Genomic DNA, 18,149 nt, shown 5'->3' on the forward strand with positions numbered 1-18,149 from the left:
CCTTGGTTCCCCTGCTTGGCCTGGTCACCTCCCCAGTTGGTTTGGGGGAAAACATTACTGTTGTGTTAATTAAGGGCTCCAGGAGATTCTCAGTGAGGCCAGGGGGGAGCCCAAGGGTTTCCGGTGGTTTTCTGAGAGTGGGTTTGCAGCTTTGGTCCTGGAGAGGTGACAGGGTCTCTGTTCCCGTCAGTCTGGGAGAGTCGGGTCCATGCAGCCCGCGGTTCCGATGCTGACACTGAAATTGTGAGTGACGGTGGCAGGAGACCCCTCCCTCCCCACAAAGCAGGTGAGAAAAATGCAGGGATGGGTGTCCTCACTGGAGCTCACAGTTTCTGAGCTGCTCCGGACACAAAGGACTGGGAAGTTGGGCCTTTTCTGCATCTCCGAGTCCTGCCCGCGGGCTAGCGGTGAGAAGGAGCTCTGTTGCTGGATTTCAGGGCATTTTCTCCTGATGCAGCTGTGATTTCCCCACAGATCCCTCGTGAGGATGAAATCTAGAGGTGGAGGCGAAGGCAGAAATGGCTGGTTCTCAGGTGAGCCTGGTGTCCCCGCGGAGCCGTGTCCTCTGTTTCTCCGCAGACCCTCTCGTTTAAAAGGTACAGATGCAGATGCCTCGAGTTGGGGTGCTTTTCGCTTCTGTGTTCACCAATTTTTAAGATCTGGTCAGAAGGGATACTCACGGTTAGGTCTTTAGAGTGTTTCTCCATGTCCCAGAGCCTTCTGTCCTGTCTCCAACCTGGCTTCGATAGGGCATCAGTCGTTGTCACTTTGAATTAAAGTCTCGGGGTGCCTGGGTGGCTCGGTGGGTTAAGCCTCTGCCTTCGGCTCAGGTCATGATCCCAGGGTCCTGGGATCGAGAGCCCCGCATCGGGCTCTCTGCTTGGCAGGGAGCCTGCTTCCTCCTCTCTCTCTCTCTGCCTGCCTCTCTGCCTCTTGTGATCTCTCTGTCAAATAAATAAATAAAATCTTAAAAAAAAAAAAAGAATTAAAGTCTCACGAGGAGTGAAAATATCCCATTGGTGGCAGATCCAGAGGGAAAGGGGTCGAGTCCGAGATTCCTGTGGCTGATGAGGTCTGATCCTGGGATGTCAGGGAGGGAAATTATTTCTCATTTGGGCTTATCTGGATTCTCGATCAGCTGCGTGCAGCCAGGGAGTAAGGAAATGCGGACAGAAGCTCGGTGGGTATAAGTCCAGAAAAACTTGGAAAGTTCTCATTCAAAGAAAGGGTGTGTGTGTGTGTGTGTCTCCATCTTTAGCACGTGAAAGAGATATTCTACTTAAAATCCACTAGAGGAGGGTGCCTGGGGGCTCAGTCAACTAAGGTTGGACTGTTGATTGCAGCTCAGGTCTCGATCTCAGGGTCCTGGACTGGTATCCCTCCTTCTGGCTCTGTGCCCAGAGGGGAGTCCCCTTGACATTCTCTTTTTCCCTCTTCTGCTGGTCTCCATCTCCTCTAAAGTTTAAATAAATCTTGGGGACCAAGAGGGGTTCAGTTGATTGAGCCTGCTTTCTGCCTCCAGCTCAGGTCGTGATTCTGGGGACCTGGGATCCAGCCCCACATTGGGCCCCCAATGGGCCAGCATCCTCCTCTCCCTCTCCATCTGCCTGGTACAGCCTCTTTGTGCTCTCTCTCATGCTCTCTTTGAAATAAATAAATACAATCTTTTAAAAAAAATTTTATTTATTTGTTAGTAAAAGTGAGAGACAGCACAGGCAGGCTAAGCAGCAGGCAGAGGGAGAAGTTCCCCACTGAGCAAGGACCCCAATGTGGGAGGCATTCCCAGGACCTTGGGTGGTGGCCTGAGCCAAAGGCTGAGGCCCAACTTACTGAGGCATTCCACTAAATAAAATCTTTAAAAAGAACTTACTGAGGCATTCCACTAAATAAAATCTTTAAAAAGAAGATTATAGAAATCTTTGGGAATTAAAATTAAAAATCCCAGGCTCTCGATCCCAGAACCCTGGGATCATGACCTGAGCCGAAAAATTAAAAAAGGACTAAACTATTACTAGCACAGGAACGCTGTGCTGTCTCAGTGAAGTGTCTCTGTCAGTTGCATGGGGTCCCAGATGTGGGTCCATGATTGGCTGGAAGCCCGTCCAGCAGCACTGATGGAATTCCCCTGAGGTAGAACATAGGCTGGAGAAGTTTGTTGAATATCTAAGAGATTAGCAGGCAGGAGGGCACAGGAGAGCTTGTCTGCAAGGAGCAGGGGTTAGTTCTTAAAGGAGGAAGGTGAGGAGTTCTGGGGAACCTGTGGAACTTGCTTCTTTCTGGTCACTGTACCTGGTTGTCAGAAGCGCATTGGTTCATTAGGGCCTTGGGAATTTGAAGGTGGGTTTCCTGCTGGGCCTGTCTGGACTCAGCCAAGGGGTCACTGGGGGCCTCACTGCTTTGCTCAAGCCTGCTTGCCTAAAAAGAGTCCATACAGATCATTTAGTGATTGAATTGTGTATGTATGTCCACTGTATTTCCCAAATTAGATTTACATTCTGCATTCCTACTTTCACTCCCCAGGAAAGCACCAGGGATGGTGTGTCTTTTGATGTGCATTAGGCGCTGATAACATTTGTTTCCATTGAGCTGATGTGAACTTCTTTTATTGGCTTGGTGCTGTCTGCCAGATCCTCCCCTGAAATGTTCCTATTTTCCCTCCTGTCATTTGTAAGGAACATGGGATACTGAGGAATATGCAGGAATGATGAGGGAGTAGGAGGCTGGCTGAGGACGGAGCAGGGGCTGGCGCCTTGCCCCCCCTTCTCCACCCACTCCCCTTGGTAAAAATGTGACATTCCACAGGCACCCCTGACTGCCCTAAAAGAAGAGCAAATGGTTATCTTGCAGAGATCACAGTCCTGCAAGGCAGGAGTCTCTCTTGGTTTACAAGTGTCTTTGAGATTTACAACAAAGAAGTTACCTTATCGATAGCCCAATTTCCAAAGACACATAACTCAGTTCCTCAAGCCCTAACGTCATCCTCCCCTCCATAAAAAACCAAAGGAGGCGGAGGTAGAAAGAAAAGTATATAAAGTTAAATTTCTTCTAAACCTAAATCTCACTAACAAGGACGTTTGATAGCAGGAATGTAACATTCCACCAGGAGACTCCCAATTGTCTTTATGTTAGTGCCTCATTAGAGGAAAGTGGCCTTGGCTTGATAGTAACCAGGCCTTCAATATCCTGACAGTCTTCTTTACCCCAATAGCCCTTCTGAACACCCCTTTGTCCTCACCTACCCAACTCCTGTGTATATAACCAGCCACTCCTCACATGCCCGGGGCAGCAGCATCTCTGCCTGCCCACGGGTCCTGTCCCCGTGCTCTAATAAACCACCTTTTTGCACCAGAGACGTCTTAAGAATTCTTTCTTTAGCCGTCGGCTCCGAACCTCACCCTATTGAACCTCACCTAGGTTCAAGAACTTCATCAGAAACTGTCGCATTTCAGGTGTAAACTTCTTTCTTCTGTGTTTCTCTTGCTTGTAGGTTCTTTCTTTCTTTCTTTCTTTTAAACATTTTCTCAGTTGAGAGAGAGAGAGAGATCGTACATGAGTGAGGAAAGGGGAAGAGAGAGAAGCAGATTCCCCACTGAGTGGGGAGCCCAACTCAGGCCTCCATCCCAGGATTCTGGGATCATGACCTGAGCTCAAGGCAGACCCTTAACCAACTGAACTATCTGGGTCCCCCTTGCTTGTAGTTTCTGAGGAGGAGAACAAAGTCAAAAGAGGTGTGGATAAAATTAAATTTCCTTCAACTTCCAACCTAGAAAAACATATGAGAAAGGCAGAGTAGGACATTCGTCAGGGAATTCACAACTGCTTCAAGGTTAATGTCTTGTTGGATGCAAAAAGCATCCTTAGCTTGACAATAGCCAGACTTCCAGGATCCTCTAATTCCTCTTTAACATTTGAAAGTTGCTTTGGAGACTTCTTGAACTCTATTCCCTAAATGTAGCTTGGCCAGCCTCCTTCAAGCTTGTGGCCCACTGATAGATACCTGACTAAAGTGTTACTCTACAGTGAGTAGCCTCATCAAAACACCAGCTGGGAGGCCCTGAGGGTCCTGGAAACTTGCTTCCAAATTCCTAAGAGCCTCCTGCTATCCCTCACCACCTCCCCTACCTGACAGCTTAGAAGCAGTCACTGTTCACAACTTTCCTCTCCCCATGCTTTAGGACCACAGTGTTTGTACCACTGGTATCTCAACAGTTCCTTCATCATTCACTCAAGAACCCCAATATTTCACATCAAAAACGTGTCAGGAATTGCTTGACCATAGGCTCCTCTCCCACATCCCAACACTTTGCTCTGGACAAGGAGGGCTGTCACCTCTCTGTAGTTGATAGAGTTGACTTCTGGGAATGAAAGGAGTGAAAGTTCTCAAGTAGGCAGCCCTCTGCCCCATAGGTTTTACTTTTACTCCACATCAATATCAGGAAGAAGGAAAGGTCAGGTCTGGTTCTAACTTTCTCTTTCGTCTTAGGTACCATCGTGAACTGTGTCAAAGGCCACTTGGTGACTGTGATATTTATTGTAGGGACAGCTCACATTCAGGGACGTGGCCATAGAATTCTCTCAGGAGGAGTGGGACGCCTGACCCACACTCAGTGGCAACTCAGTGATGTTGGAGAACTATGGACACCTCTGCTTCCTGCATGAGAAAGACTCCTTCCAGATTTCCCAAACCCCACTCAGGGTTTTGTTCCTTCCTGTGAAGACTATCTCTTGGGAGTTTTCTCTTGGAATGACTGGAATTCAGATCCAGGCAGAGAGGGGAATAAGTAGTGGTTTGTAGATGGAAAGGAAAATCTTTATGATGCTTCCTTTTCAGCCTTGGCTTCTCCTTCTTCAAGGTAACTGTAAAGTTCTTCCGGAGAGATAAACACAACACCAGGCAAAGTGGGTGCAAGGCAATATTTATTAAAAACTCTCTCCAGCAAAGTTTCAGGGCTCAGGAGAGGGGGAGCCGGGAAAGTTGCGCCGGGAGGAGGTGGGCACCCTTGGGCGAGGTTCTGCCACTCTGGAAAGCAGAGTGGCGGAAGTAGCGCCCAAGGCAGGGAGAAGGGGGCTTTTAAGGGGTCTCGAGGGGAGCTCAGGGGTCTTTTGGCAAGTTTCCCTTATTCAGTTATCTTGCCTGCTCTTCTGGGTCCCATTGGTCCACTGGAGCCTGGGGCAGGGGTCTCAGATTCCCGCTTGTCAGGGTCCCATTGGTCCATGGGAGCCCGAGCCAGGACGGTTTTCATATTCCTGCTTGGGTCTTTGTTCTCCTGTCCGAACTCAGGTTTTGTGGTGGAACTTTCACCATCTTAAGTAGCCCTTTCTGCCAGCCCAACAGTAACATCAACCCTGATGTAGTTGAGTGGCAATTCTAAACACTTGTTGGCATAGAATGGCACTGCTCACATCTTAATCTGAATTTTCGCCTTCTTATTTTCATGTCTACTACTTGGAAGTGGAGGTCAGGATGTGAACATTGGAAATGCTTCCTTTGTGTTCTAAAGGGACTGTTGGTCAACAGCCTTTGCAAAACCATCTTCTAGGATTGTAAAATGTCCTCTCTTTACTGAACACAAGCCTGATGGGAATTTAGAATTGGCAGCAATAGTCACTTTCCTTTTTCCTCATAAACAGGTCTCCTTCTGTCAAAGCCAGACCTGATCATGTTTTTGGAGCAAGAGAAGCAGTTCTGGGATGCAAAGAGAAAGGAGACTGTAGGCTTCCATCCAGGTAGGTGAGAATGAATGAGGCAGATGACAGAGGGGAGGTCCAAGTCTGAAGGAGGAAGGTAGACCTTAAGCTGTGGTTCGAGTAGCTCTCCTTGAATGAAGGTTAGTTGGAGACATGCCCAGTTTTATCTCTCTCACTGGCTCCCAGAGGGACATCTTTTTTCTGACATTATCAAGCTCTTGAATTCTCTAGGGATTCTCCTTCAGCTCTAGTGATGGTCCATCACATCCACAGGGAGGGCCAGGAGACTCTGATTGGAGGTGGAGGGCCCCCCTAATCTAAGAGCTTCTCCATTTCTGTGAGGACCCTGGGGAAATCTCCCTATTTTCTGAGGACCTGTACACTATGGCTTTGTCAATTCTGGTTTTCATCATGGGACAAGTAGGTCAGGGTAGTTGTATGCACACTAGGGTTTGATGGGGAAATTCCCGGAACACTGGAGATGGATTTTTAATGTTTTCTGGCTTATGCTTTCTAATGTTATGGAGGCCTTAATTTTAATCTTACAAAGTTGAGATTCAGTAACTTCATCAGATAACAAAGCACTGCACTAAAACGAGAAAATGTACTGCTTTATTTCCCTTCAAAATTTCGTTTTTCTTTTATTTTGTATTATATATAGAAATTTAATTTCCACCTGTGAGTTCCATTCCTCTGTGGTGAAATAATGTAATGTCTCCATTTGTTCCTAGAATTCCTACATAACAAATGGTATTGGGGAACTACACATTTAGAACTTGAACTTGTAGCCTTTAGTAAAGTCTCATTTATTACCTTATTTTTTAATAATCACATCATTGTAGAATTCTGTCTTCTATGAACTTCTTTTGACTTTATCATATGTGTTTTCACTTTCTGATTAGCTCTGATTTTTTTACATCGAATGTCCTTATATGACATGGGCGTGTGCTTCATAAGAAGTGCGTTAGACAATTAGTGAAATTCCCATATATTTTGTTTAACATTTATATTTGTTTGAGACAGACAGACAGAGAGAGAGAGATAGAGAGAGAATGAGTAGGGAAAAGGCAAAAGGAGAGGGAGAAGCAGACTCCCTGCTGAGCAGGGATCCCAGTGTGGGGCTGGATCCCAGAACCCTGAGCTCATGATCTGAGCTGAAGGAACCTGCTTGACTGACTTAAAATTAAGGCCTCCATAACATTAGAAAACCCTTATGTTTGAAAAATCTTTTTGTTTAGTATTGCAGCGTTACTTCATGGGAAATTAATCATGAGCTTTTTCCTCTACTTTCCTCAGAATGCATCAGAATTTAACCCCAAATATTAATTTCGTATACACTGTCTCTCAGCACATTTTCTAACTTTCATGGTGTTTATTTATTTAGAAATGAAGATGTTCATTTCCTCTGTCTTAAAGAATGGACTATAGGCTTACATTCTGTGTAGGAGGAGGAATAAATTAATAACATAATATATTTCTTTCAGGTATTTTACATGTTCATAAAATTTTCATTTACAGCTTTTTATGATTGATTTTAATAAAAGTTCTTTACAATTTTATACTCCATGAAGACATACCAATCAAATGCTTGTGCTTTATAGGTACATGGACACAGTTTAAAATTATGGTTATATAGAACTTTTCCATTTATGTAATACATCAGTGTTTATTTAGATTTTCTTGGGCTAAGTTTTGTCTTATTCTGGTTTGGTAATTTCCTAACAATGTGCTTCTTATATCTGATACATTCCACAACATTAGCTATGTGTGGATTGGGTTTTATTTGTGTGATGTTAACTGGAAGAGAATTTTCAACTCAGTACATTTCAAGAGCATGTGAGTTTAACTCAAAAAAGAATGAACTTTATGCTTTTTGTCAGTAAATTATGTATGTCTTTGTCTTGTGTTTGTATGTCACACATATATACTGTGTGACTTCTACTTTTTGTCTCCTTGTTTAGTGGTCAGTGAATGCTATACTATGTCTAGGTGAGTTGTCATCAACATAGAATTAATTTCATCATGTATTTGTGGGTCTACTTTTATTCTCTCTGCATGAGAGAAAAGACTATTTGAATTCACTCTGTACCACGTTTTGGTATGAAATAAAAAAGATACATATATATTATTAAAAAATTAAAATTAGGGGCGCCTGGGTGGCTCAGTGGGTTAAGCCTCTGCCTTCAGCTCAGGTCATGATCTCAGGGTCCTGGGATTGAGCCCCACATCAGGATCTGTGCTCAGCAAGGAGCTTGCTTCCCTCTCTATCTCTGCCAGCCTCTCTGCCTGCCTCTCTGCCTACATGTGATTTCTGCCTGTCAAATAAATAAATAAAATCTTTAAAAAACTTAAAATTAAAATTAAAAATTAAAATAAAATTTAAAATTTGTAAAAATTAAAAATATATTTAATTTTATTTTAAATAAAAACTTTTATTTAAATATATATTTAATTTAAAATTTTAAATTAACATATAATGTATTATTTGCCCCAGGGGTACAGGTCGGTGAATCATCAGACTTACACACTTCACAGCACTCACCATAGCACATACTCTCTGCAATGTCCATAACCCAACCACCCTCTCCAAACCCTCCTCCCCCCCACAGAAACCCTCAGTTTGTTTTGTGAGATTAAGAATCTCTTGTGGTTTGTCTCCCTCCCCATCCCAGCTTGTTTCATTTTTTCCTTCCCAACCCCCCACTTTGCCTCTCAAATTCCTCATATCAGGGAAATCATATGATAATTGTCTTTCACTGATTGATTTATTTCGCTCAGCACAATATCCTCTACTTCTATCCACGTTGTTGCAAATGGCAAGATTTCATTTCTTTTGATGGCTACATAGTAGTCCATTTTGTGTGTGTGTGTGTGTGTGTGTGTGTGTGTTGTATATATATCTCACATATTCTTTATCCATTCATCTGTTGATGGACATCTAATTTCTTTCCATAGTTTGGCTATTGTGGACATTGCTGCTATAAATATTTGGGTGCATGTGCCCCTTCGGATCACTACATTTGTCTCTTTAGGGTAAATACCCAGTAGTGCGATTGCTGGGTCATAGGGTAGCTCTATTTTCAACTTTTTGAGGAACCTCCACGCTGCTTTCCAGAGTGGCTGCACTAGCTTGCATTCCCACCATCAGTGGAGGAAGGTTCCCCTTTCTCTGCATCCTCACCAGCATCTGTCATTTCCTGACTTGTTAATTTTAGCCATTCTGACTGGTGTGAGGTGGTATCTCACTGTGGTTTTGATTTGTATTCCCCTGATACCAAGTGATGTGGAGCAGTTTTTTGTGTCTGTTGGCCATCTGGATGTCTTCTTTGCAGAAATGTCTGTTCGTGTTCTCTGTCCATTACTTGATTGGAGCATTTTGTTCTTTGGGTGTTGAGTTTGGTAAGTTCTTTATAGATTTTGGATACTAGCCCTTTATCCGATATGTCACTTGCAAATATCTTCTCCCATTTTGTCAGTTGTCTTTTGTTTTTTTTTGACAGTTTCCTTTGCTGTGCAAAAGATTTTGATCTTGATAAAGTCCCAGTAGTTCATTTTTGCCCTTGCTCCCCTTGCCTTAGGCAATGTTTCTAGGAATAAGTTGCTGCAGCTGAGGTCAAAGAGGTTTCTGCCTGTGTTCTACTCAAGGATTTCAATGAATTCCTCTCTCACATTGAGGTCTTTCATCCATTTTTAGTCTATTTTTGTGTGTGGTGTAAGGAAATGGTCCAATTTTCCCTCTAAAAATGAAACAGATAAGTTGGTTGGAAGAAGAAAGAAAAAGAAAGTGGAGAGAATTTGCTCAGGCTGGACACTAGAACAAAGCCCTGTGCTAGATTTAGGGTATATTTTGATCTATTAGAAGAAGTTGTATCCCATAAATTTTTAGGAGGAAAAAACCCCTATATGTACATAAAGAATGATGTTAGATACAATGAAGGATAAACTATGACTATTATAATGAAAGTTTAAAAAGATTTTTTTAGAAAGGTATTGTGAAGATAAACTAGTTAAAAAACTTTAAAAGAGGGGGACGCCTGGGTGGCTCAGTTGGTTAAGCAGCTGCCTTCGGCTCAGGTCATGATCCCAGCGTCCTGGGATCAAGTCTCACATCGGGCTCCTTGCTCGGCAGGGAGCCTCCTTCTCCCTCTGCCTCTGCCTGCCATTCTGTCTGCCTGTGCTCGCTCTCTTTCCCTCTCTCTCTCTCTGATAAATAAATAAAATATAAAAAAAAAAAAAACTTTAAAAGAGGAAGGAAGAAAAGTTTTAAAAATTACAAAAAGAAAAAATAAAATTAAAAAAAGTTAATTAACATTGTAAGACTAAAGAATCATGGGGAGAAAGCCATGAATTCCATGCTTTGCTTTCCCTTCCTCTGGGAATTACGCTGTTCTCCTTGCTCAGTGAGCTCAGTCTTGGCTGGATTTCTTTCTGATCTTCTGGGGGAGGGGCCTGTTGCCGTGACTCTCAAATGTCTTTGCTGGAGGCAGAATTACTTTGCCCTTGCCAGGGGCCGGGCTAAGTAATTTGCTCTGGTTCGCTCTCAGGAGCTTTTGTTCCCTGAACGCTTTCCGTAGAGCTCTGGAGGACGGGAATGAAGATGGCAGCGTCCCAGTCTCTGGCTGGAGGAGTGGAGAGCTGGGGCCCTGCTCCTCATTGCGCCCTCAGAGAAAAGCCGTCAGTCCCTCCTGTCTCCCTGGTCTCCAGCTGCGCTCCGAGCTGCCCCTACCTGTGACCGAGTGTCTCTGTCTCTGGCGCACAGCCCGGCCTGGAGTCTCCAAACCCAGCAGATTCCTGTCACTCTGCTCTTCCAGCAGAGGAAGGTGAGTCTTGCAGATCTGCCTCTTGCGGGGTCCCTGTTTGAGGAGCAGTGTCCAAATTGTGCCATGGATCACAGTTTAAGGTAACCCCAAGCTGAGAGCTCACTCCTTGGTTCCGTCTCTATAGCCGGCTTCCCTGCTCTAATACCTGTGAGCTTTGCTACTCAGACACCCCCAAGCCTTCTGTGACCCCTGGGGACCCGAGCCCACACTGTCCCCATGAGGGCTCCACCCCCGCTTAGCCACTGGAGTGATATCCCTCAGTGGAGCAGACTTCTCAAAATTCTAATTTTGTGCTCGCTGCTCTGTGCTTGCTGGGAGCCAGCCCCTCCCCCCCTGCGGTCTATCTTTTTGTCCCTTCAGATTCACTTCTCCGCATGTCCTACCTTTCAGAAAGTGTTCGATTTTCTGTTTCTAGAATTACTGCCCTGCTCTTTGATCTCTTGTTGGGTTTATAGGGTTTGGAATGTTTTGATAACTATCTGGCTATACTCCTGCTACCTGATATAATTTCGGTCTGCTACTCCTTTGCCATCTTGACTCTCCATAGATGTATTTTATCTTTAATTGTGGTGTTACACCCATGATGAGTTGGTACCTCTCTCATTGACTTTTGTGTGGTCTGTGAGTATTTTCATTGTGGTTACCTTACAGATGCCTTAAAACAACTTAGATGTAAAACAAACCATTTAAAACTCATAGTGTCAATTACATATAAAACTATTCTTCCTGTGTCCACCCCTGCACCCACTTTGTTACCGATATCACAAATTCTTTTATGTTTTATACAATATGATCTACATTGATGATTTTTATACTTTTTTTTTTTTAAACCAAAATTCTGTAGTGGAAATAAATGTGACTGGTATCTCAATACAACACTACAGGTTTGTGCAATTGTCTAAATATTTATGTTTAGCAGAGAGCTTTGTGTTTTCTTGTGGTTGCAGGTCCTGCTTAGAATCTTTTTATGTCATCTAGAGAGCATTCCTTTAGCATTTCTTATGGGATATCTCTGGTGGAGTTGACATCAGGTCTCCTTTCACAAACAGACTAGAGCTCACCTATTCAAACTGGCCACATTCAGGCCAGGGATGAAACACTGCCTGTACCAGGCAAGGGGAGCCCCTGCAGACCACTGCTGGCCTGAAGGATACAGCAGGACACATCATTTGCTTTTCTGTCACACAGAGGAGGGTAAAGACTTAGACAAAATGCCAGGGTGAAAGAATTTATCCCACACAAAACCAGCAGATAAGACAAGGAAAGACACAGAGATAGAATGGAAAGCAATAGTAGGAAGGAGCTTGATGGAGAGTTTAAGGCAGCCAATCACAAGGATACTCAAAGGGCTGAGAAACATAGTGAGAACTTTACCACAGAGATAAGAGTTAAAAAATAATTGGGTGCATGGGTGGCTCATTTGGGTAATCCACTGACTCTTGATTTCTGCTCAGATCTTGACTTCAGGGTCCTGGGATGCAGACTCAAGTTAGCCTCTGCACTCAGTGTGATGCCTACATGTGATTCCCTCTTTATAGCTCCCACCCGAACTCTTATGATTCCCCCCCTCAAATATATATCTTTCTAAAAATCAAACATAGGGGCGCCTGGGTGGCTCAGTGGGTTAAAGCCTCTGCCTTTGGCTCAGGTCATGATCCCAGGATACTGGGATTGAACCCCGCTTTGGGCTCTCTGCTCAGCGGGGAGCCTGCTTCCTCCTCTCTCTCTGCCTGCTTCTCTGCCTACTTGTGATCACTATATGTCAAATAAATAAATAAAATCTTAAAAAAAAACAAAAATAAAACATAGGTGAACAATACAATAAGTAAGATTAGAAACAGGCTTGATGTAAAGAGGCTGGAAGAAGCAGAAGAATTACTTTGTCATACAGCAGGCAAAATAAAAAAAAATACTGAATCTGAACAAAGGGAGGGAGAAGAATGATGGATTTATTAAGGAAACTCATAGCCTCCATCAAAAGTAGTAAGATTCCCAGGTCTTGGGCTTTTCTGTGCTGGGAGAGGATTGCTTCCAAATTCAACCCTCACACTTCTTATTGGCCTAAGGAGATTTCCCATTTCTTTGGGAATCTGTCCTAATAACTTGTCTATTTTTAAGAATTCTGGTTTTGGGCACCTGGGTGGCTCAGTTGGTTAGGCAACTGACTTCAGCTCATTTCATGATCCTGGAGTCCTGGGATCAATTTCTGCATCAGGCTCCCAACTCCATGGAGAGTCAGCTTCTCCCTCTGACCTTCTCGCCTCTCGTGCTCTCTCTCACTGTCTCTCTCTCAAATAAATAAATAAAAATCTTAAAAAAAAAAAAGGAATTCTGTTTGTTTTTGTTTTTGTTTTTTTTCTAAATTTTCCCATTTGTTATTAGGTAATGGTTTATGGAGTTAAAGCATTGCCAGTTTTATTTATTTTGTTCATTGAAATGGACATTACTCTCAGTGTTCCATTAGTGTTATTCTGCTCTCTATTTTATTTATTTCAGATTTTTCTTTATTTCATTCCTCTACTAAGTTTCATCTAAGTCTCTCTCTTTTTTAAATTCTTTTCATGGAAGTTAAGTTGTTTATTTCAACATTTTCCTAACTCTGTATTGTATAAGATGAAAAAATTGGGAAATGGAAGGCCTAGTAGGGAAAAACTGGCAGAAATGAATAACACAAGCAAGGACCAAAAACAGTAAAAAAATTAAAATGGTGATTTTTTGGGATTTTTATAATCATGTCATGGGTGAACAGAGATAGTTTCAATGTTTCTTTTTCATTTAGATTCCTTTACTCTATTTTTGATTGTATAATTGTTCTAACAAGAGTGTCCAGAAGTATATTCAAAGGCAGTGGTGGGGTCACTTCATTACCTGCTGATTGTTAGGGCCAATTTAATGTTAAAACCTGTTTAACTATTAGGGCCTGCTTAGTCAAGCAACTCCATATTGCCTAGGTAGCCATATTGTTGTTTACATCCATGGACTTCATTCCTGGAATAAATGCCCCAGTAGTTCCTGGTATGGTTCTGGGAGTAAACACCTTAACAATAGAAGCCACATACCTTGGGTCTGCGGTTATGCCATATAAAACCAGCCTGTGAGTTGTGGAGGGGGTCGCTCTCTTAGGAGGCAGCCCTGGCCAGTCAGTCTGACTTCTAATGCTTGGCATAGAATAAAGCTTTACATAACTTTCACTTTGTCTCAGTCTTGTTCCTTTGATAATGGATCCTAACACTGATCTTAGAGGAGAAGCTTGCAAACTGTCCCTATTGAATAGGTTAAATTTCACCTTTTCATATATCTGTGGTGTTCATTGGGTTGAGGGGGTTTCCCTTTCTCTCTACGTTGAGTGTTTTTAACATGACAGATTATCCAATACCCCCATATTTGTATTCTGTCTCCCTTGATGTAATCATGTCATTTTTGAACTTCATTTTGTTAATGTGGAGTCTTTTTTTTTTTTAAATATTTTATTTATTTATTTGACAGAGAGAGAGAGAGAGAGATCACAAGTAGGCAGAGAGGCAGACAGAGAGAGAGGGATGCAGGCCCCCTGCTGAGCAGAGAGCCTGATGTGGGACTCAATCCCAGGACCCTGGGATCATGACCTGAGCTGAAGGCAGGGGCTTAACCCACTGAGCCACCCAGGTGCCCTGTTAATGTGGAGTCTTAAAGTGATGGTTTTCTATATGTTGGAACTCCCTTAATTCCTGGACCATTTCCCACTTGATCATCCTGTAAAAAGGGAAAATGTGCTTTGATTCAGATTGCTATTTATTATGGACTTTGAGTGAATATTTCTCACAGGCAGGGGTTTGTAAACTTTGTTGTTTGTAGTGTCTCTGTCCGGCTTGCATGAGCTGGTAATGCTGGTGCCACACAGAGAGTGTTCTGATAGTTTCTCTGATGGTCACTCCTTGGAAATGTTTGAGGAGATTTGCAGTCCTTTCTCCTTCCGTGTCTGTTTGAATATCCAGTGAACTCATCTGGCACACAGTTTTTGTTTGTTGGTTTTCTCTTTTATTCTTCTTTCATTTAGCTTCGTGGTTGCAGATCAGTTGAGATTTTTTTTTTTATTATTTTTCTGAATGATGCAGTCTAAATTGATTATACCATTTTTGAAATTTATACTTGTCTTTTAATAAAAGTTTGTGGGCACTGACTATCCATTGTTGCCTCATATTTACTTTTATTCCTACAAGTTATACTATGTCTGCTTTCACTTCTTCACTTGTCATTTTAGTCAGTATTTTCTCTATAATTCTTAATTTAGTTCATGGGCTGTTGTTGATCTTTTCTGCCAAACAACTCTTCCTGTGGTTGATATGTTCCTATTTTTACTGTACTCTTGTTGGTTCCTTTCAGTTTTCTGTTTCAATATCCACCGTTCTGCTAATTTTGATCTCCTGTGACCCTTTTTCTGATTGTCAGAGTTACAGGAAATTGACCACAGGATTATATATTAGACTCAGTGCTCAGTATGTTGTGTACTATGTTGTGTGTCCATGGAGAAATGAAGTCCTGATGACTCCTTCTCAGCCATCTTTCTTTGTCTGATTCACTTGATACTTCTGTATTAGAAGTCATCTGTCTGTTCTTCTGAATGTAGTAAGTGCAGTGGTTTTACTTTTATCTGGTATCTTTCAGCTGTATCTTCAAATGACACCCAGAGTTTCATGCTAAAGTGGAGCATAGAAGGTTATTTCCAGAGTGGATCAGTAGATAGATACAAACATAGTGCTGTTGAGATTTTACACTCATGTACAGACTGGGACAGTGATGATGGGGATGGTGACAGGCATCAAAAAAATCCTGGACGATATACTCAAATCAAGGCAATTGCCCTTAATGAGAATCTCACTGCCCCAAATGTTGAAGGATCTAAACCGCTATGGAAGACCTCCCTCTTTAAGTCAACTGTTGCTGCAGAGCAGTGTGTCCCTGTCAGCACAAGCTCCAATCAAATATTCAATCATAGTGATTTGTGGATAGACCATTTGGAACATCTGAAAAGCTATCTAATCCATGCTGAAAATAATGATTTGAGCCATTTGGAAGATAAGATTGGCCTGACCTTTCAGCCAGATGTTTCTGATCATCAGAGATATAGAAATGAAGAACAAAGTGCTCAGTGGGATCCACACAAGAGGGGCACTGAGGAGTTGACCCTACACAATTGCCAGAGGCTTTTCACTGGAAACAGAATAGTTCAGTGCACTGAATCTGAGAAAACATTGAACCAGGGTTTCAGTGTTCATAGATGTGTCACGGCTAGGTTTGCAGAGAACAATTATGGATGTGATACATGTGGGGAAGTCCTTAATCCAAACTCTAAACTTAGTATACATAACAGTCTCCCTTTGAGAGATAATTCCTACAAATATAATGAATGTGGGAAAGCTCTTAACCAGTCCTCCAGTGTTGGTGATCATCAGAGAATCCATGAGGGATAAAACCCATTCAGATCTAATAAACGAGGAACCATGTTCAGTCAGTCATCAAGCCTAAACATAGATAAGATAATTCCTAAGGGAATGGAAACTTACAGTTTGAAGGAACGTGGTAAGTCCTTTGACTGCCCCTCAACACTATTTCAACATCAGCAAAAGCATGCTGGGGAAAAAATACACAAATGTGAAGAAGGTGGTAAAACCTTTAAGGACTATTCTTCAATAAATGGACATAGACAAATCTATACTGGAGAGAAACGTTACCAATGTCAAGAATGTGGTTAGACCTTTAACCAGTCTTCATATCTTACTCAACATCACAGGATTCATACTGGAGTGAAACCTTTTCAATGTCAAGAATGTGGCAAGGCCTTTAACAACAATTCAGCCCTTCCTCGACATCACAGAATTCGTACTGGAGAGAAAACTTACCAGTGTCAAGAATGTGGCAAGGCCTTTAACCACAGCACAGGGCTTACCCACCACCACAAAATTCATACTGGTGAGAAACCTTACCAATGTGAACAATGTGGCAAGGGCTTTTTACCAGAGCCCGTCTTACTGAACATCACAGAATTCATACAGGAGAAAAACCTTACCAATGTCAAGAATGTGGCAAGGCCTTTTACCGAAGCTCAATTCTTACTGAACATCACAGAATTCATACTGGAGAGAAACCTTACCAATGTCAAACATGTGACAGGGCCTTTAACCACAGCTCATCCCTTACTTATCATTGCCGAATTCATATTGGAGAGAAACTTTACCAGTGTCAAGAATGTGGCAAGAACTTTTACCAGAACTCAGTGCTTACTAAGCATTACAAAACTCATACTTGAAGGAAACCTTACCAATGTCAAGAATGAGGCAAGGCCTTCAAACATAGCTCAATCCTTACTCAGCATCACAGAATTCATACTGGAGAGAAACCTTACAAATGTCAAGAATGTGGCAAAGCTTTTTCATGGTCCTCACCATCCTCGCATCACAGAATTCATGCTGGAGAGAAGTCTTACCAATGTTAACAGTGTGGTGAGGCCTTTCACTGGCCTTCATACCTTCCTCAACATAGCAGAATTCATAGTGGAGAGAAACCTTACCAATGTCAAAAATGTTGCACGGCCTTTACAGGCACTCAATCCTAACTAAACATCATAAAATTCATACTAGAAAGAAAGCTTACCAGTGTAAAGAATGTGAGAAGAGGGCACCTAGGTGGCTCAGAATTAAGTGTCTGCCTTAGGCTCAGGTCATGAGCCCTGCATTGAGCTCCATGATAAGTGGGAAGTTGGCTTTTCCCTCTCCCAATCTCCCTGTTTGTGTTCCTTTTCTTACTGTTTCTGTCTCCATCAAATAAGTAAAATGTTTAAAAAAAACTAACTAATATTTTGGGGGCTTGGGTGGCTCAGTGGATAAGCCTCTGCTTTCATCTCGGGTCATGATCCTGGGGTCCTGGGATCTAGCCCCACATCAGGCTCTTTGCTCAGCGGGGAGCCTGTTTTGTCCTCTCTGCCTACTTGTGATCTCTGTCAAATAAATAAATAAAATCTTTAAAGAAAGTTTTTAAAAATATAAAGAAGTTGTTGGAAACATTTATAATCTATTGCTGTCTGCAAGAACCCACCCCCTTGAGCACTAAGCATACATCCACCTCCTTCAAACATGAAAAGTGTAGCTCTTAGGGGGTCTAGGGATCAGTCAGTTAAGGGTTTCACTTTGGCTCAGGTATGATGTCAGGTCCCCAACACATAGCCCTGCTGGGCTCCCTACCCAGTGGTGAGTTGGTTTCTCTCTCTTCCTCTGCCCATCACTATACCCCACCATGAGTGCCTCTCTCTCTCAAATCAAATATTTAAAAAAAAGAAAAAAAAGTGTAGCTCTTTATGCACAGAAGTCCCAACCAAATGCTACTTCAATAAACTTAATAAGTTGCACCATAAATCATCACAGAAGTTCTTCTTGACCACTGTGCTAAAGGATCTGACAATTTTTTTATCCAGAAACCAAAGCTGGCTACCATTCCTTTGAAAAGCCAGTGCATATGGCATGAGTTTTGATTGGAATAGAAGAACAGCATTATTCAGGAGACGATCCACTTGGAAAGAAGAAAGACTCATGTTCGAAAATCAACTGCAAGGATTTTGCCAGGCCTTCAGAGTTTAAAGGAGTATGAGGACAGTGAATCAGGAGGAAA

At 42.6% G+C, this 18,149-nt stretch overlaps 3 protein-coding genes across 4 annotated transcripts in view; all 3 read left to right on the forward strand.

The window, feature by feature from the left end:
- Nucleotides 1–208: 208 nt before the first annotated feature.
- On the forward strand, nt 209–5,856 carry LOC116580063 (putative protein ZNF720). The gene is made up of 3 exons (XM_032326096.1): nt 209–243; nt 4,609–4,653; nt 5,630–5,856. Exons 1-3 carry the CDS (start codon nt 209–211, stop codon nt 5,733–5,735), a joined length of 186 nt encoding a protein of 61 aa, XP_032181987.1. The 3' UTR covers nt 5,736–5,856.
- Nucleotides 5,857–6,072: 216 nt separating this feature from the next.
- ZNF781 (zinc finger protein 781) lies at nt 6,073–17,226 on the forward strand. Its single transcript, XM_032326097.1, has 2 exons — nt 6,073–6,108; nt 16,241–17,226. The coding sequence occupies exons 1-2, from the start codon at nt 6,073–6,075 to the stop codon at nt 17,102–17,104; spliced, it is 900 nt and encodes a 299-aa protein (XP_032181988.1). The 3' UTR covers nt 17,105–17,226.
- The window catches only part of LOC116579134 (zinc finger protein 345-like), a 43,164-nt gene continuing 35,252 nt past the window's right edge, over nt 10,238–18,149 (forward strand). For both annotated transcript variants that reach the window (XM_032324112.1, XM_032324113.1), the window contains exon 1: nt 10,238–10,508. The gene's annotated coding sequence lies outside the window, so the exon portion shown is untranslated. The remainder of the gene's footprint in view (nt 10,509–18,149) is intronic.

This window comes from Mustela erminea, chromosome 19 (assembly GCF_009829155.1).
Source record: "Mustela erminea isolate mMusErm1 chromosome 19, mMusErm1.Pri, whole genome shotgun sequence".
In the NCBI taxonomy this organism is placed as follows: domain Eukaryota; kingdom Metazoa; phylum Chordata; class Mammalia; order Carnivora; family Mustelidae; genus Mustela; species Mustela erminea.

Excerpts from the sequence above, each read along its gene's own strand:
- LOC116580063 (XM_032326096.1), top strand. The coding sequence starts at position 209 with ATGCAGCCCGCGGTTCCGATGCTGACACTGAAATT. Across the intron at positions 244-4,608 it reads CCGATGCTGACACTGAAATT|TGGCAACTCAGTGATGTTGG; the intron begins GTGAGTGACGGT and ends ACCCACACTCAG. Across the intron at positions 4,654-5,629 it reads TATGGACACCTCTGCTTCCT|AGGTCTCCTTCTGTCAAAGC; the intron begins GCATGAGAAAGA and ends TTCCTCATAAAC.
- ZNF781 (XM_032326097.1), top strand. The coding sequence starts at position 6,073 with ATGGCTTTGTCAATTCTGGTTTTCATCATGGGACAA. Across the intron at positions 6,109-16,240 it reads TGGTTTTCATCATGGGACAA|ACCTTTAACCAGTCTTCATA; the intron begins GTAGGTCAGGGT and ends GAATGTGGTTAG.